A 14700-nucleotide genomic window follows, 5' to 3' on the forward strand; every position below is an offset into this window, starting at 1 on the left:
ATAATTCTATTGCTTATACAGTCTAAGTAGGTGCTCTCTACTTAAATCTGTATATAACTGCAGAAAAGGGTCGTACTTAAATAAAAGCATAAATAATTTGGTTTTGGTTATTCACCTAACCAGCTTGTTACGATGTATGGTTCTTGCTTATATAGCCAATGTTAGCTGAGAAGTGCTTCTTCAAGGTTCACACCTGTAGTCTTGCTTTTAAAATACGTCTCTTCCTTTCAGCTTTTTTCCGAACGTTGTTGGAATACAGTTCAGAATTTGGCCCGCAGCCCTAAGAAGTGGAGTGAGGTTATGCGGCCTGTTAAATACGCCTTCCTTGGTTTAATTTGGATTAAACGATCCCCTTTAAATTGAGGAAGTACCCCATAGGAACTTTAAATGTATGTATAGAAGCATCAGATCAAAAAGAACATTCTTATCTGTGGACACAGTCTCATTCCTGGAGGTTGGTAGCTGCCTTGCTGCACCCACCCCATCCCAGTCACCGACCTTTGTGTGTGCTGTGCTTGACAGGAGTCCAGCCGGCCTGTGTCTGCAGAGGCTCCTGGCCCCGAGCACGGTCAACAAGTGGCAGGGGCTGGTCCAGCTGCTGCTCAGGACAGGGGCCTGCTGTGCGCAGGAAAGTGTGTTTGGAGGTGTTTTGGGCTGAGGAAGTGGGCCACCTGGAGAGTTGGCTGTAGACCAGGGCTCCCCGTACCATGTGGGCTGGGAGAAAGCTGGGCGGGAGGCCGGGGGCCGAGTACACATGGCGGATGTATCACCTGGCCCACATCTGCAGGCCTCCCCCTCCGCAGAAAAGCCTCTCCTGCCCTTTGTATCTCAGGGAGTCTGGTAAACACATACTGACCACTGCATTTAAAGAAGGGAGAGCGCACCCAGATAGCTGGAGTTGAAAGGATTTGGCTGATGTGTGATATGGAATCCTTGGTATAACAAGCGTTTCTTACAGATCTTCCTAAAGCCATTATCAGTTTTTTGTCAGACTCAGAGTTTTAAGGTAAACCCTTAAGTTTTTGAGCTTTGCAGAAAATCTTGCCATATCTCTTAAGTTCGCATAAAGCTGAAGCCTTTTTATCTGGTAAAAATCTCATAGTTGGAAAAAAAATAGCAAATCTTTCAACTCGTTCATAGCAAATTGTGAAAGATAAATAGTTTTTCTTTTAGAAAAGTAATACGCTTTAAACTTGGTTTCTGTGCTGCCACTTTCACTCTTGGTGAAGCAGCTGGGATTGTTAGTGTTCTGAGGAAAGTTACTTCTGCAACTTCTGAAGACAGATTTTCTGTTTTTCTCTTATTAAAAGTAAATTTCTGTTTTGTTTATATAGTATTCCAAAGGTGATTTTTCTAATTTTATATTTATTTGTAATCTGTTAAATTTCTCCTGCATACTCACACTTAGAAAAATAGTTCCCTTTGAGAATGCTGGTAGCATGTTTTAGAAGCTTTATTTAAACCGGAGAAACAGAATGTTGACTCAAGTGTGTCAACGAAAATAAACGATCTGTAATGGGAAAAGAATTTTATTTGATAGAAAAGAGTTTTATTTGAGCCAAACTGAGGACTGTAGCCCAGAAGACAGCCTCTCAGATAACTCTGAGGAACTGTTCCAGAGAAGCATGGTTTTCAGCACAGTTTTATATCTTGTCAGAACAAAGAACATCAAACATGTCAGGGATACAGGCCAGCATGTACATGGCGAGTCAGTGTGGCCTTGGCACCTGGGAAGGGAATCTCACCATTCAAGAAGGACCAGCATTGGTGGCCCAGGGAGACAGGCATTTCATCTTTACTTTTAGCGTGGACATACTTTACTTCTGGCCACTGTGCCCTTTTCTGTAATAATTAAAGCAGACGTACAATGTATGTTTGATTGAACAGCCACAAACAGGCTGTTCCAGTTAGTATAAAATTCAAGTTAACGCGTGTATAAGCCAGAATGTCTTCCCCAGACCTCAACATGTGAACGTTTCTTCTATCAAGTGTCAGTAATTAAGAAGCTTAGTCATTTTTTAAAAAATTTTAAGTGTTTAAAAGAGTTTTTCTTCCAAGATGCTTCTTCCAAGCATATGTAGATAAGATATATATGTTTTCTTTGATGTATTGGTAAAAACTCAAATATTAGTTCATGGAATTTAGAAGATACAGCTATACCCTAGGATTATTTAGTTCTAGAATTTTTTTAGTATCCTTTTTTTTTCCCCTACAAACACCATATCGAATTTTAGGACTGGAAATACTGTACTGATGGAAGTGTTGCTGTGTGAAGTTTTGTCAGGAGAGCAGTCTTTCCCCATAGTTATTCTTCAGATAACTTGGACAGATTGCAGCCAAGTAATCTTGATCTTATCAGCACACTGTCATTTGAGGATATTTATTGGTTACTCTGCTTGGTGCCTCTAAAATAGCCAAGCTGTAAGGTCCACAATAACAAGTATGAAATCCTAGTGACGTTTTCCCTGTTACTGTTTTTGTCGCCTTTCATATTTTCTTGATGAAATTTCCTTTTACGACTTAACGCTCACGTGTGCTCTCTGTGTAGAGGCAGAGACTGTTTATACATTGAAACAGCACTGCTAATCATCACCCTCAGTTGTCTCAAACTATTCCAGGGAGCGGAATAAGCGGTGGTTCAAAGTTTCAAATTCAGATTTTGTATCATAGAATCAGAATTTTAGAGCTAAAAAAGACACTAAGGCTTGTGTAGTTCAAGCCCTGATTTTTACAGGTGAAGAAGCATATGCCGCCTGTGACTCCTTTTGCCACAGAGCGGGGGCCCCTGGGGTAGGGAGCAGTTGTCAGTGTGAGCACAGATGAGGGAAAGCTGGGCTGTGATCCTATTTGAGAAAAACTTCCGTCAGGGATAAAATCGTAGGAGCAGTTCATTTCTAGAGAAAATCTACTCTCAAGAAAACAAATGACCTCCCATAACTCATTAATGCAGTTTTAGGTTTGAAAAAGACAAAGTCAAACACAATTTTACAAAAACTTTAGGCTCTGTCACCTGCAGAACATCTTAGTGCAAACTGAGCTTCTAATGAAAAACCCAAGTCCTGTGTATATATGTATTGAACACCATCCTTAGGTGGATATCAGGGCAGATAATTTAGTGTTTTCAGGGAAAATATATGAAGTAACATAATTTTCATTTGTGTATGGTCTGCACATAAATAAGAGCATGATATTATGAAACTTCCTAGTTACTCTCATTTATAACAGTCTATTTTATATAACATTTCTCTTAAACATATCAAGAGATACTGCTATCGTATTGTGAGGTAAAACAGTCAAGAGCAAATGAACGATTTCTTATATTTTAAAACCTTTTGCTGATTTTATGTTACAGAAACTTTTTTTCATCTTTTTCTTTCTTTTATAATAATGTTTGTTTATCATCAGAAGCACTTCATATTTGTAATAATTTTGTGGGCTATAAATATCGTCATGTAATTTAAGTTTAAAAGGAATGTCAGAATCCTCAAGGTTTTTTTTTTTTTTTTGACACTTGATAGTAAATAATTTCTGACAACTGAGATTTTAAATGTTTTCATTAATTTTCTCCTCAAAGGACAATCCTCCTAATTCCCCATAAGATTACTCATTGCAAGACTTTTTCTGACCAGAGAAAGGAGCAGTCTGTTAGAGGAGAGCGAGTTCTGGGCTCAGGCCCGGGCTCCCACTGCAGGGCTGGTCCCCGGGCTGTGCAGGGCACCACCTGCTGGACCCTCGGCCCAGCACGCCCACGGACGCGTCTGTCCCCAGGGTCTGGGGGCCGTCCTCTCCCTGCTACTGTGCTGTCCTTGCTGCTATTCGACAGACACTTCCAGATAAGAAATTAGTTCTTGGTAAGCTTTCTTTTCCTGATATCGTAGAAAATGATGATACGGTTTCTAATAGAAGGAACGCATGTTCTTAATAGTTTCTGCCATTAAAGGGAAAAATAAATCAGTCTTTTAACAGTTTCAAAATTCAAGTTTATTTAAATTAAACTATACAGGACTTAATATCATGCATTTAAATTGATGCTGTAAACACACCAGTTACGGGGAAAAACTTTTTCTGAGGATCTACTTAATGATCATTGTATATTTTTGTAGGAATGGTATACAGTGTGTATTTAGGAAACTAGGAGGTTTTCCTTCTAATCAAAAATTTATAGTCCTGAAACCTTCAAGGGTAGTAACTTATAACGTTTTGAATTAAAGCATTCTCTTCTTGCACCTTTCAATATACATGTTTACATAAATTACACATTTTATACAAATACTTAATGTGGTGCCAAGTTTGGGCTTTTTTACATTTCCTTTTTTACATAAATTGATTTATTTTTTTTTTGGCTGCGTCGGGTCTTTGTCGCTGTGCGCGGGCTTTCTCTAGTTGTGGCGAGTGGGGGCTCCTCTTCATTGTGGTGAGCGGGCTTCTCTTGTGGAGCGCTGGCTCTAGGTGCATGGGCTTCAGTAGTTGTGGCATGCGGGCTCAGTAGCTGTGGCCACAGGCTTAGTTGCTCCGTGGCATGTGGGATCCTCCCAGACCAGGGCTGGAACTTGTGTCCCCTGCATTGGCAGGCAGATTCCCAACCACTGCGCTACCAGGGAAGTCCCTACATTTCCTTTTAAAATATGTGAGAAAATTGATATTAATTTCTTGAATTCTACAATTAATAGCAGTGGTGACTCTGTAAACTTCAGAGGAAAATGTCATAAATCTTCAAAGCTTTCACACAAATCCCTCTTTGAGATGGAGAAAAAATCAATTATAAAAAACATTATTTCTTCATCTTTGTGTTTTCTTACTCTCATTTTTCTTGCTATTTTAAAATATTGAATTCTACAAGTCTTATCCTAGATTTAATGTGTTCCAAAGTAGAAGTGCATGTAAATAAAGCATTTAGCATAGTAGGTGAAACATCGTGGGTATTTAATAAAATGCCGTTCCACTGAAAATATCTGTTCAAATGACTTGGTTTCTATTTCTGTAAAACCTGCCTGGTAGAATCTGTGAGGAGGCGGGGAGATAGCTCACACCGTATCATGCTGAGTGGCTCATGATGGGAGGAGCCATGAAAGCAGACTCTTTGCTTATATTGTATTCACTTATGTCTTGATTTTCTGCCTCCACTGCCAGGATGTGAACACCTTGAGGACAGGCCTTTACCTGTTAACCCACCGCCATATCCCAGGGGCCTGCAATTCCTGGCACATGGGAGGGCTCAGTAAAGACTTGTTTGATGCTACTGAGTAACTGACACTATCATTGGCATAAAATCATTATTTTATAAATGGGTTTCATCTTTTGCCCTTGGAAACAAATCTATAAGCTTTTCATATTCTGTTAAGTTATAAAACAAAGAAAGAGCATTCTTATTGAATAATTTAGTATCAGTCACTCAGTGTATGTTGAAGGAATTATATGCAGAAGATCCAGCTGTGGACAGAGACTTAATATTGATCCTTATCCCCGAGAAGTTCTGATTGGAACTGTTAATGAACAGCAGAAGGCAGAATGTTGAGTCAATGAGACAGTGTTCATTCGGAGGGCAGGGAAAGTACACAGCACTTTGAGCTGGAACAGCAGGAGGCGACTTGTGTTTATTAACAGGATGGGGAGGATGATGAAAAGGGTCGGAAGTGAGGCAGGAAAATGAAAGATGCATTTTCATAGTGTCCTCTGCACCGTAAGCACCCTGTAAATGTTTATTGAATTCAGCTTGTTTTGGAGGTCTTTGAATGCTCAGCCGCAGACCTCAGAGTGCTGGTTATAGCACCTCTGCAGGCTGACAAGGCGAATTCTACCCATAATGCCAGCCTCTCACTAACAGGATTAGCGACACGGGATTCCATTCCTGGTGACTCTGGAGAACCATCTTAGAAAAAGTGTTTCCTGGTTCTTAGATAATTTGGGTTGGAATTCTGAGGGTTTTCTGGAAGACTTCTGAGAAGAGAATCAAGATAGCAGTATTTTGGTGGTATTAATCCAGGACAATAAAGAGAATGTCTTGACATTCTCTAGTGAAGTGTTAGGCTTCTAGAATATTAACAGTGTGGGGAAAGGGTCCCAACTAGGTGGCTGGCAGTGGGAATAGAAATAAGAAATCACATCCCACATTGCAAAGAAAGAAGTTGTGGTATTTGGAGATTTAAATTTTAAGGGGGAAGTCAAAGATTTATGCTGTTAAGTCTGCTCCACTAAACCCTGTACCTTCCTTTCCAAGTGCCAAGTTGCTTTTCAAAAAAGAATTTTTCATCCTGATTTTTATGTTTATGGAACCCCTCCCCTCCGTTTTGCTGAACATTCATTCTGAAATGATATGTAAGTTACATGTCTGTATTAAGCCAGAGTAATAGATTTAATCCTCCAAATCTGTATGGTGGGAGCGACTTTTAAAAGCTATTTAGAGAAAATATTTCTGGTTTTACTTTAGTAGATGTCTTCTTTAAAAAAAAGAATGGAATGGTTGAGCAAGAAATCTCTCAGAGAAGAGGTCCATTAAGTCACTTAGTAAGCTCTGTGAGTCCATGGAAACGCTGCCTCTCTCTTCCAGGGCCACCGGGCCTTCACAGCGCCACGCTGGACCTGGACGGCGACGTGCGTGCCTCCGTGCCGGGTCATCTAGGCCAGACGGCGTCTCTGAAGAGGGGTAGCAGCTTTCAGCCTGGTCGAGATGACGGTGAGTGTCTCCCTCCCACTTGTATCTTTTAAATTTGTACTCGTGTAATAGCCATCATTTTTCTCTTGGAAAATTCCATAATTACCTGTGTTACTGCTGCTGGGTATTACCAGCCATCATCCCTTCTACTTAAGAAACTACCCAGTAATTAAATTTAGATAATTAAAATGAATTTTACATTGTACATTAAAGAAATGCCATTTGATTTTTTAGAAAGTCATTTCATTGGGCACAGGCCAGTGTTATTCAACACATTTCTGTGGTTGAATTTTTAAAAATATGCCACAGAAAAAATTATCTGAGAACGTCTTTAGGATGAAGGTTGCAACGAAAGTGAATCTCTGTAGTCAGTACAGAAAAATAGTAGACACCTTTTTTAATGAATTTTAAAATTTGGTTTGAAAAGAGTTGTTTGTTTATTACCCATAAATTAGTTGCTAATCATTTTTTCTACGCTAAGCCATCTCAAATTGTAACTGTGTTACATTTCTTCCTGAGGTTGACATTTATCTTTTGTTTGTTTACCTATATGAGATACAAAACATGTTGGTTATAATGCATTTGTGTACCAATTAGATGCTGTTAGTCACTGGTTACTTACAACCTCAATAATAGATATAAGAAATGCAAATTAGGTAATAGAAATACCTTACTTCTTATTAAGTTCAAATACCTCTAAAGATTATTTCAAATTATTTCATATTATTCTTCTAAGTACTGGAATAGAGATTTTTTTTCTAAAGTTCTATTAATAATATGAATGAATGTCCATCATAAGCACTAAAATCAAATGCTACATTTGCACTAAATGAAGGGATTCCGTAACTGTCAGTGTGGCTTCTTCTTGTCCTGTTCCATTCTCCACCCAGCCCACCAAACTCTAGAATAAACACCGGAAAGAGCAGAACTGTTTGATTCTGTACATTGTGGTACCGTGTAGCCCTCTAAGCAGATATAGCCAGGGCCTGACCCTGAAGTGCAGCCCACCTGAGTTTCAAAAAAATACTTCCTTTCTTTAATGAGTAGGATGACACATGATCTGTGAAAACCCTTTCCACACCCCTTCCTTGCCCTTATGTGATTCACTACCACCCGCTGACATGCTAACAGGCTTAAAACAGTTAGAAATTATACTTGAGGCTGACTGTAATGAATTACATCATCTTGAACAGTTCAAATTTATCCTGCCTGGGGTTTGTCAAGCTTCTTGCATCAATTTTATCAAATTCTGGAAATTTCCATCAAATTTGCAAAATTTTTGGCTATCATTTTGTCAGATATCTTTCTGCTCTGCTTCCTTTTCTGGAATCCCAACTGCATGTATGTTAAGCCAATGGATTATCCCGTAGATCACTGAGGATCTGTTCCCCACCCCAGTTTCTCCACTCTGTGCTCCACTGTAGAGTTAATTGTTATGGCTTCAACTTCTCTGATCTTTTATCTTCAGCGTCTAAGCCAAAAGTTTCATGTATGTTTTCATCTCCAGAAGTTCCATTTGGTTCTTTTAAATATCTTCCCTTTCTTTCCTCATTATTTCACGTTTTCCTTTACTTGAACATTGTCCTTATAGGTTAATTCTCTCTCTGTCATTTGTGGCTCTGTTACTCTTGACTAGTTTTCTCCCTGGTTTCTGGTTCTGATTCTCCTTCCCCTTTTAGCCTGGTTAATCATGTTTCATTGTTTCTCAGACACTGGGAATGTTCAGTGTTGAGTGTCTGGGTTTTGTTCTCTTCCTTTAAAGAGTGTGCGACTTTGTTTTACCGGTTACTTGCAAATAAGTCTGATTCATCCAAGGCCTGTGGTTAGTTGCTGGAGCAGTAGCCTGCCTTCTAGGGAGACTTGAGGCCACTCCTGAATGGCCTGGGGTCACTCAGGAGGACTGCTCTCCCCCCGCCCCCCGTGTGATTCCTGGGAACCCTTGGCCTTACTACTCCGTGGCTGCTCTTTGCCTGGCTGTGAAGTTCACTGGACATGAGCATGACTTAGGAAGACTCTTATGTGGATTCTGGGAGCTTTTTTCCCACATAGTTCCTCCCTCCTTTCCAGAACTCTTCCATGTATCATCCACTCACCCCCGCTGCCCTGAACTCCATCTTTCCAACTCCGAAAGCCCACTGAGCTTTGCTTCAGTTCCTCCTCCCTTGACCTCTCTTGTCTAGAAATGGCAGGCAGAAATCCAGAGCAGTTGTGGGCTCCCCACCTGTTCCCTTCCCCTTCCCTTAGGGATCACAGTCTTGTGCTGCCTATGAAATGCTTGTTTAGATATTCCCCCACCCCCACCCCCGCCCCACAGTTTTCTAGTTGTTCACGACCAGAGGTTAAATCCAGCCCTTGTTACTCCAGCATGGCTAGAAGTGAAAGCAAAGTAAGTCAGCTTTAATTTCTCCAGAGTTATTACTTGAAATTGGAACATTATGAGGGATTGCTTGCAGTAAACAATAGCTGTGAGTAAAGTTGAGGAAGCTCGTTCTTGATCTTGTGATCAAAAAAAGCCTACGTTATGACTTCTGTTGAGACAAGTTAGATACTCCTGCCATATTCCCTTAGTTCTTTTCATCAGTCTTAGGAGATAACTCTTAAAGTTATTCTTTCGGTGATAGAGCATGTGGGAATTTATCAATAAGAAAAGAAAATCCAAAATCATTTTTTAGTTATAACGATCAGAATTTGGATGTAGTAGGCTTAGAAGGAACAAGGGGAAAGGGCTCTCAGTACACACACACACACGTGGGTGTAAAGAATCTGCTGGTGATAAAAAGATCAAAAACACATGACCCTCAGAATTGTTCCCTGTCACCGGGCAGGAGACTGCAGGAGCCCGTGTGTTTTCCGAGAGCCCTGGTGCCTGAGTGCCAGCCCCTCGGTAACACGGCTCTGCAGCCAGTGTGCACCTCTGGCGGGGACGCTCCAACCCAAGGGGAATTCAGACAAAATCATTTTATCAGTTTATCTGCTATAGAAAGATTCAGCCAGTGGAATCCAGAATCTTTTTGGAAGCCTTTTGGAATTGGTTTGTTTTTATTTATACTTGTCCAGATACTTTTCCCATCATAAAATCGTTTCACATAGAATACTTGTTAATTTTTTTTCTTTTTTTATATACATTTATTTATTTGTTTTTGTCTGCCTTGGGTCTTCATTGCTGCACGCCAGCTTTCTCTAGTTGTGGCGAGCTGGGGCTACTCTTTGTTGCGGTGCACGGGCTTCTCATTGCAGTGGCTTCTCTTGTTGCGGAGCATGGGTTCTAGGCTCATGGGCTTCATTCAGTAGCTGTGGCTCGCGGGCTCAGCAGTTGTGGCTCACAGGCTCTAGAGCGCAGGGTCAGTAGCTGTGGTGCACGGGCTTAGTTGCTCCGCGGCATGTGGGATCTTCCCAGACCAGGGCTCAAACCTGTGTCCCCTGCACTGGCAGGCAGATTCTTAACCACTGCGCCACCAGGGAAGCCCAGAATACTTACTAATTAGTGGATTCAACAAGAGAGAAGCTGAGTTTACTTCCTATTTGTTTATTTTGTGGTTTTTAAAAAGATTTCTTTTTAAGTGGTGAGAAGGCAGTGTTCCCTCTTTCCCTTGGGGTGGAGGCATCCTCTGTGCCGACTGTTCTTGGGAGCAGGTGGTGTGTGTGCAGGACGTGTGCGCACACAGAGCCACCTGGGTGTCGCAACTTCAGACCAAGGGGGACTCGTCAGCTTGGGTCACTTTCACGTGTTCCCCACAGACCTGGCCGAGGATCTGTGAGCTCGGGAGCCCCATGAGCTCTCCCACCAGGGGATGCAAACCGGAGATCAGTTCGGCTGCAGGAGCATGGATCTTTTGAAACTAATTTTCAAAAAATTAGTCTTTCGAAATTAATTTTGGGGACTATCCCGTGTGAGAGTCTGCTTGCACCCTTATGAGGTGGGTCTTCTAAAGCTTCGGGTTTTAGATCTTGTCCTGTCTCCTGCCTTGTCCTTGGCCTGTGATACCGGAGCTGTGGCCACGCCAGGTCTGCTACTGCCACCGTTGGAAAGCAGCTCGTGTCAGTCCATGTTGAGTTGGTCTGTAGGTGATAAGGGGTGGGGGGATTGGGAAATGGTTGGTGCTCGCAGACCTAATACTTTCACCTTTATTCCCTCGAACTTATTCTTCCCCCAAGAAATCTGTCACACCTTGTTTCCGACTTTCTACAATAACGGAGTTAAATGATGTGTTATCCAAGAGGCTTCAGTGTTTTTACTTTCTGTTAAATGTATTTGTTATGGGAGGAGTTTTTAATTACATGACTGTGCTTGAATATGTCCCTTTATGATAATTTGATTCCTTACTGAGTTTCCACCACTGAGTTACAACCTGAAGACAACAGGGTTGGAAAGCCGAAGCCCCTCCTCTGTGAAGGTCTCCTGTCCTGCCTCCGTTCCCCCCTTGCCCCGCCAGACCCGCTGAGCAAGCAGGCCCCTCTGCTCACTGTGCCGCCACAGGCGTTGGTAGTTGGTGGGAAAAGGAAATACTGATCTATCAGCAGATTAAAGCTCTGCAGCCCAAGTGGGACAGCATGGGGCACGTTTTTAGGTGGGGGAGCAGCAGTATGTTCAAACGCATTTTTAGTCTTGATTCCAAAGGATATTAATAGTATTTTATTCTTTTCCTCTTTAGCGTGGAGATACCAAACTCCCCACCGGGTGGCATTTGTTGAAAAATTGACCAAGCTTGTTTTAAGTCAGCTGCCCAACTTCTGGAAACTCTGGATTTCATATGTTAACGGAAGCCTTTTCAGTGAGGTATGTGTACAGATTTGACTATAGTTGTAGCTAAGTCGTGGATTTCTAGTCTTAAAAGTTTTAGATTTTGAAGTGACTTTTTTAAAGCCTCAGAAGCCCAAAGCCTCTAAGTATTGTCAGATGTTTTAAGATTAGTAGAAAATGCTGTAAAGCCCTAACACTTAATAGCTGTATGGCCTTGAACAAGTTACTCAACTCTTCCGGGAGTCACTGTCCTTGATTGTAAAGGAGAATAGTGAGGGTCTCTCTCAGAAGGCAGGGGTGAGTGCTCAGGGAAACAGTGGCTTAAAGAATAAAAGAATCTGAATTGAGTATAATGCCAGTCAGGCCATGTGGTGGATGAAACTGTCGTGCAATTGATGATGAACAGGTGATAAAACAAGGATCAAATGTTTGCATCTTGCACATGGGTCTCAAGTGAGAGGGAACTTCCTAGTTGGAAAGAACTTAAAGATCCTGTTTTCTGGCCCCTATGTGATCAGCCTGGAGAAGTTGTTTAAGGCTTTACACCCTCACAAGTTGCACGTGTACTTAGTGTCCTAATCATGTATAATTGGAGCACAGAAATTACGAGCGTAAAGTAACGACTCTTGACTTTTGTGCGTAGCACACAGATTCGGACTCGTCACTCAGTTGTCTCACGTCAAGTGCCCATGACAGGCCTCCAGGTCCCAGAATATAGACTCTGAGGCCCTTTGCCTGGAGCTCTGGTGGCTCAGGAGAAGACAGCTCTGGTTTCGTATCTCCGGGGAGACTCTTCACAGCCCTGGGGAAGCTGGGAGAGGCGGGGTCTTCCTGGGGCTAGTGCACTTGCCAGCACAAAACCGCTTTTGCTCTTTCACACCAAGGACACCTCTGCAGTTTGACAGAAGGTGGTGGGTGTCTTGGTTCTCCGGGATCCACCCAGTCTCCTTTGACCGTGGATACGTGCTCATGCGGCTATTAAAGAAGTTTGCCGCCGTCTCTTCCTTTGAACGTGGTAGATCCCTAGATGTTTGTTTAAATGAAAGGTTAGTTATCTAAACCATAAAATTTACTTAGTACATGAAAAACAGAAAAACAACAGTGCATGCAAAAAAACAGACTCCTTCATGCAGAAAAACCTATCTCTTAAGCATGAGTTATCCCTGTATTTTTTTCTTACGTTAATTTCAGCAGTGTATCAGTTACTGACACATTCAAATATTATAGCAATAAATAACATACCTCACAACTCTTTCATGTCCATTTTGTATTACCTGGTTATTATACAAAAGCTCTGTTGAAAAGTTCACTGTACAGAGAAAGTCAGTCTTCCATAAAATATGTGTAGAGTTTGGCTGGCCTTCATTGCTGCCTGAGGAAGAGAGTGCCTTTAGGTGTCCTGAAAAGAGTTTTCTCAGCGTTGTGCTTTCAGACGTGCCCGATCAGCCCGCATTTTTGTTCATGGCAGCTGGATGAGAGTGGCGGCCTCTGTGGTGGGGAAGGTTTGGGTTTCTTGCCTTTTGCTGCAGTGGGGGACAGCCACCCCCTCCTGCCGTGTTGTACCCTCCTCCTCTTACCTGCTCCCTCTAAAGCAGAGCCCTTGTGAGACTGGAAAGGGGAGGTGCTTCCACGCCAGTGCCTGGACAGCTGTGTTCACAGCGTCTCTTGCAGAGCGCCAGGGTTAGAGTAGAACACCCAGTGTGTGTCGCTTACTGGCTGTGACCTTGGGCAGATACCGTTACTTCTCAGCCTACTTCCAGGGGGATGGTTTGGGAATTAGATGAGTTAATATTAAGTGAAGTGCTTATAACAGTGTCGGGGAGATAAAAAATAATTTGCTCTTATTATTTGGAGTAAATATTTATTCCAGTATTTGAAGTGTCATTGGCCTGGCACACAGTAGGTGTTTCATGAACAAAGCTTAGTAGTGGTGAGAAGTGTGGGACTGATGTAGAACAGAGACGTGCTGAATGTTGCCAAGGCGGGTTCTCACATGTGAGGGAGCAGAACGCAGGAAACGTCTGGAAACCTAGTTTTGTTTCCAGCCGAGTGTTTTCCTTCCAACTGGAGCGGTGTCTGGAGGTGGCCCCCATGCATGGACAGTAGTTGCCTCATCTTGCATCTTTTTAGGGTTTTTTGATCTGAGATGATTTGGTGAAAAGGGACGGTATTCTCCTTCTCACAGGTTATACCTAGTTGTGTAAACGTCTAAATGAAGTGTTTGGTTGCAGATGAGGAATAAATGAGCTCAGGAGTCACAGCACTGGAAAATCATTGTGATCAGTTGTGCTGAGTTGGGTGTGCCTGTGGAATTTCCAACAGTTTATACTCATAAACTTTTCTTAAAAGTTTATGGTAATAATTATTAAGTGTAATTCACTGTACAGATTTAGGCATGTTTTTAAACTAAGTGACCCTCTATTGAAAAGCCAGAAAGACACCAGAGGACAGTGGAAGGAATGGAGGAGTTAGGAAAGGGAGCCAATCATGTCATGAGTGAGATCCAGAGACTTAATTAAATTAATATTGGGAAGAGTTCCAGGGTTTCAATCTCATACAAGAAAGCTCTCTAATATTTAAACACAATTTACTTGGAATTTCATATTTTTTCTTGTTGTAAAACTGTTTTATTTCGAGTTCATCTGTTAAAAGATTTAGATGGAGTTTCCAACAGTTTAACAAATAGTTCTTCAGACCAGTCAAGGCCATGTGAGGTAACATATGTGAATCAAAAGAGTGCGATCTAGCCGTTGGTCTTACCACAAAGTAGTTTTGGTCTGTGTGTGCAGGAAAGAGTTAAGGTTTTTAGCTAGCAAAATGGTTAATAGTAGGTTAAGATTTTACCTTTAGATATATTTTAAATGTAGTGTATTTTGAGGTGAAAACTTTTAAAGTATCCAAATAATTTTTAAACTTTAGGAATAAGCATTTTAAAAGATTGCATAACTCATAGTATGTAAATTAAAATGTCCTTTCTGTTCCAAAATTAAATTTTCTTTTAAAAGTAGGGCAAAGTGTACATAATTCAGCATGTTGGAGATGTTCAACTCTTTATCAGAATAAAACAATAAGTAACGATTTTTTTAACAATTGCAAGAGGTATGCCTTACAGGTAGTTCCCCTACCCTCTCCACTTCTTTTGTGTTTGGAGGCAGGCCCTCGATGTTTAAATAGTTATTCTGTCCAGTAGGTGTCATCACGTGTGCATTAGCACCTGTTTGGTGGGCAGAATTGTTCTGGCAAAGTTTAACCTAAATTTTGGTATGATGTTTTTCAAACAATTGATTTTCACTCTTTTGATTCAAAA

At 41.5% G+C, this 14700-nt stretch overlaps 1 protein-coding gene across 1 annotated transcript in view; it reads left to right on the forward strand.

The window, feature by feature from the left end:
• The window catches only part of EXOC2 (exocyst complex component 2), a 124326-nt gene that overhangs the window by 48009 nt on the left and 61617 nt on the right, over positions 1-14700 (forward strand). The window contains exons 11-12 of the mRNA XM_065884586.1: positions 6548-6673; positions 11305-11429. Coding sequence (XP_065740658.1) covers positions 6548-6673; positions 11305-11429 — 251 coding nt within the window. The remainder of the gene's footprint in view (positions 1-6547; positions 6674-11304; positions 11430-14700) is intronic.

Source organism: Phocoena phocoena, chromosome 10, assembly GCF_963924675.1.
Source record: "Phocoena phocoena chromosome 10, mPhoPho1.1, whole genome shotgun sequence".
Taxonomy (NCBI): Eukaryota; Metazoa; Chordata; class Mammalia; order Artiodactyla; family Phocoenidae; genus Phocoena; species Phocoena phocoena.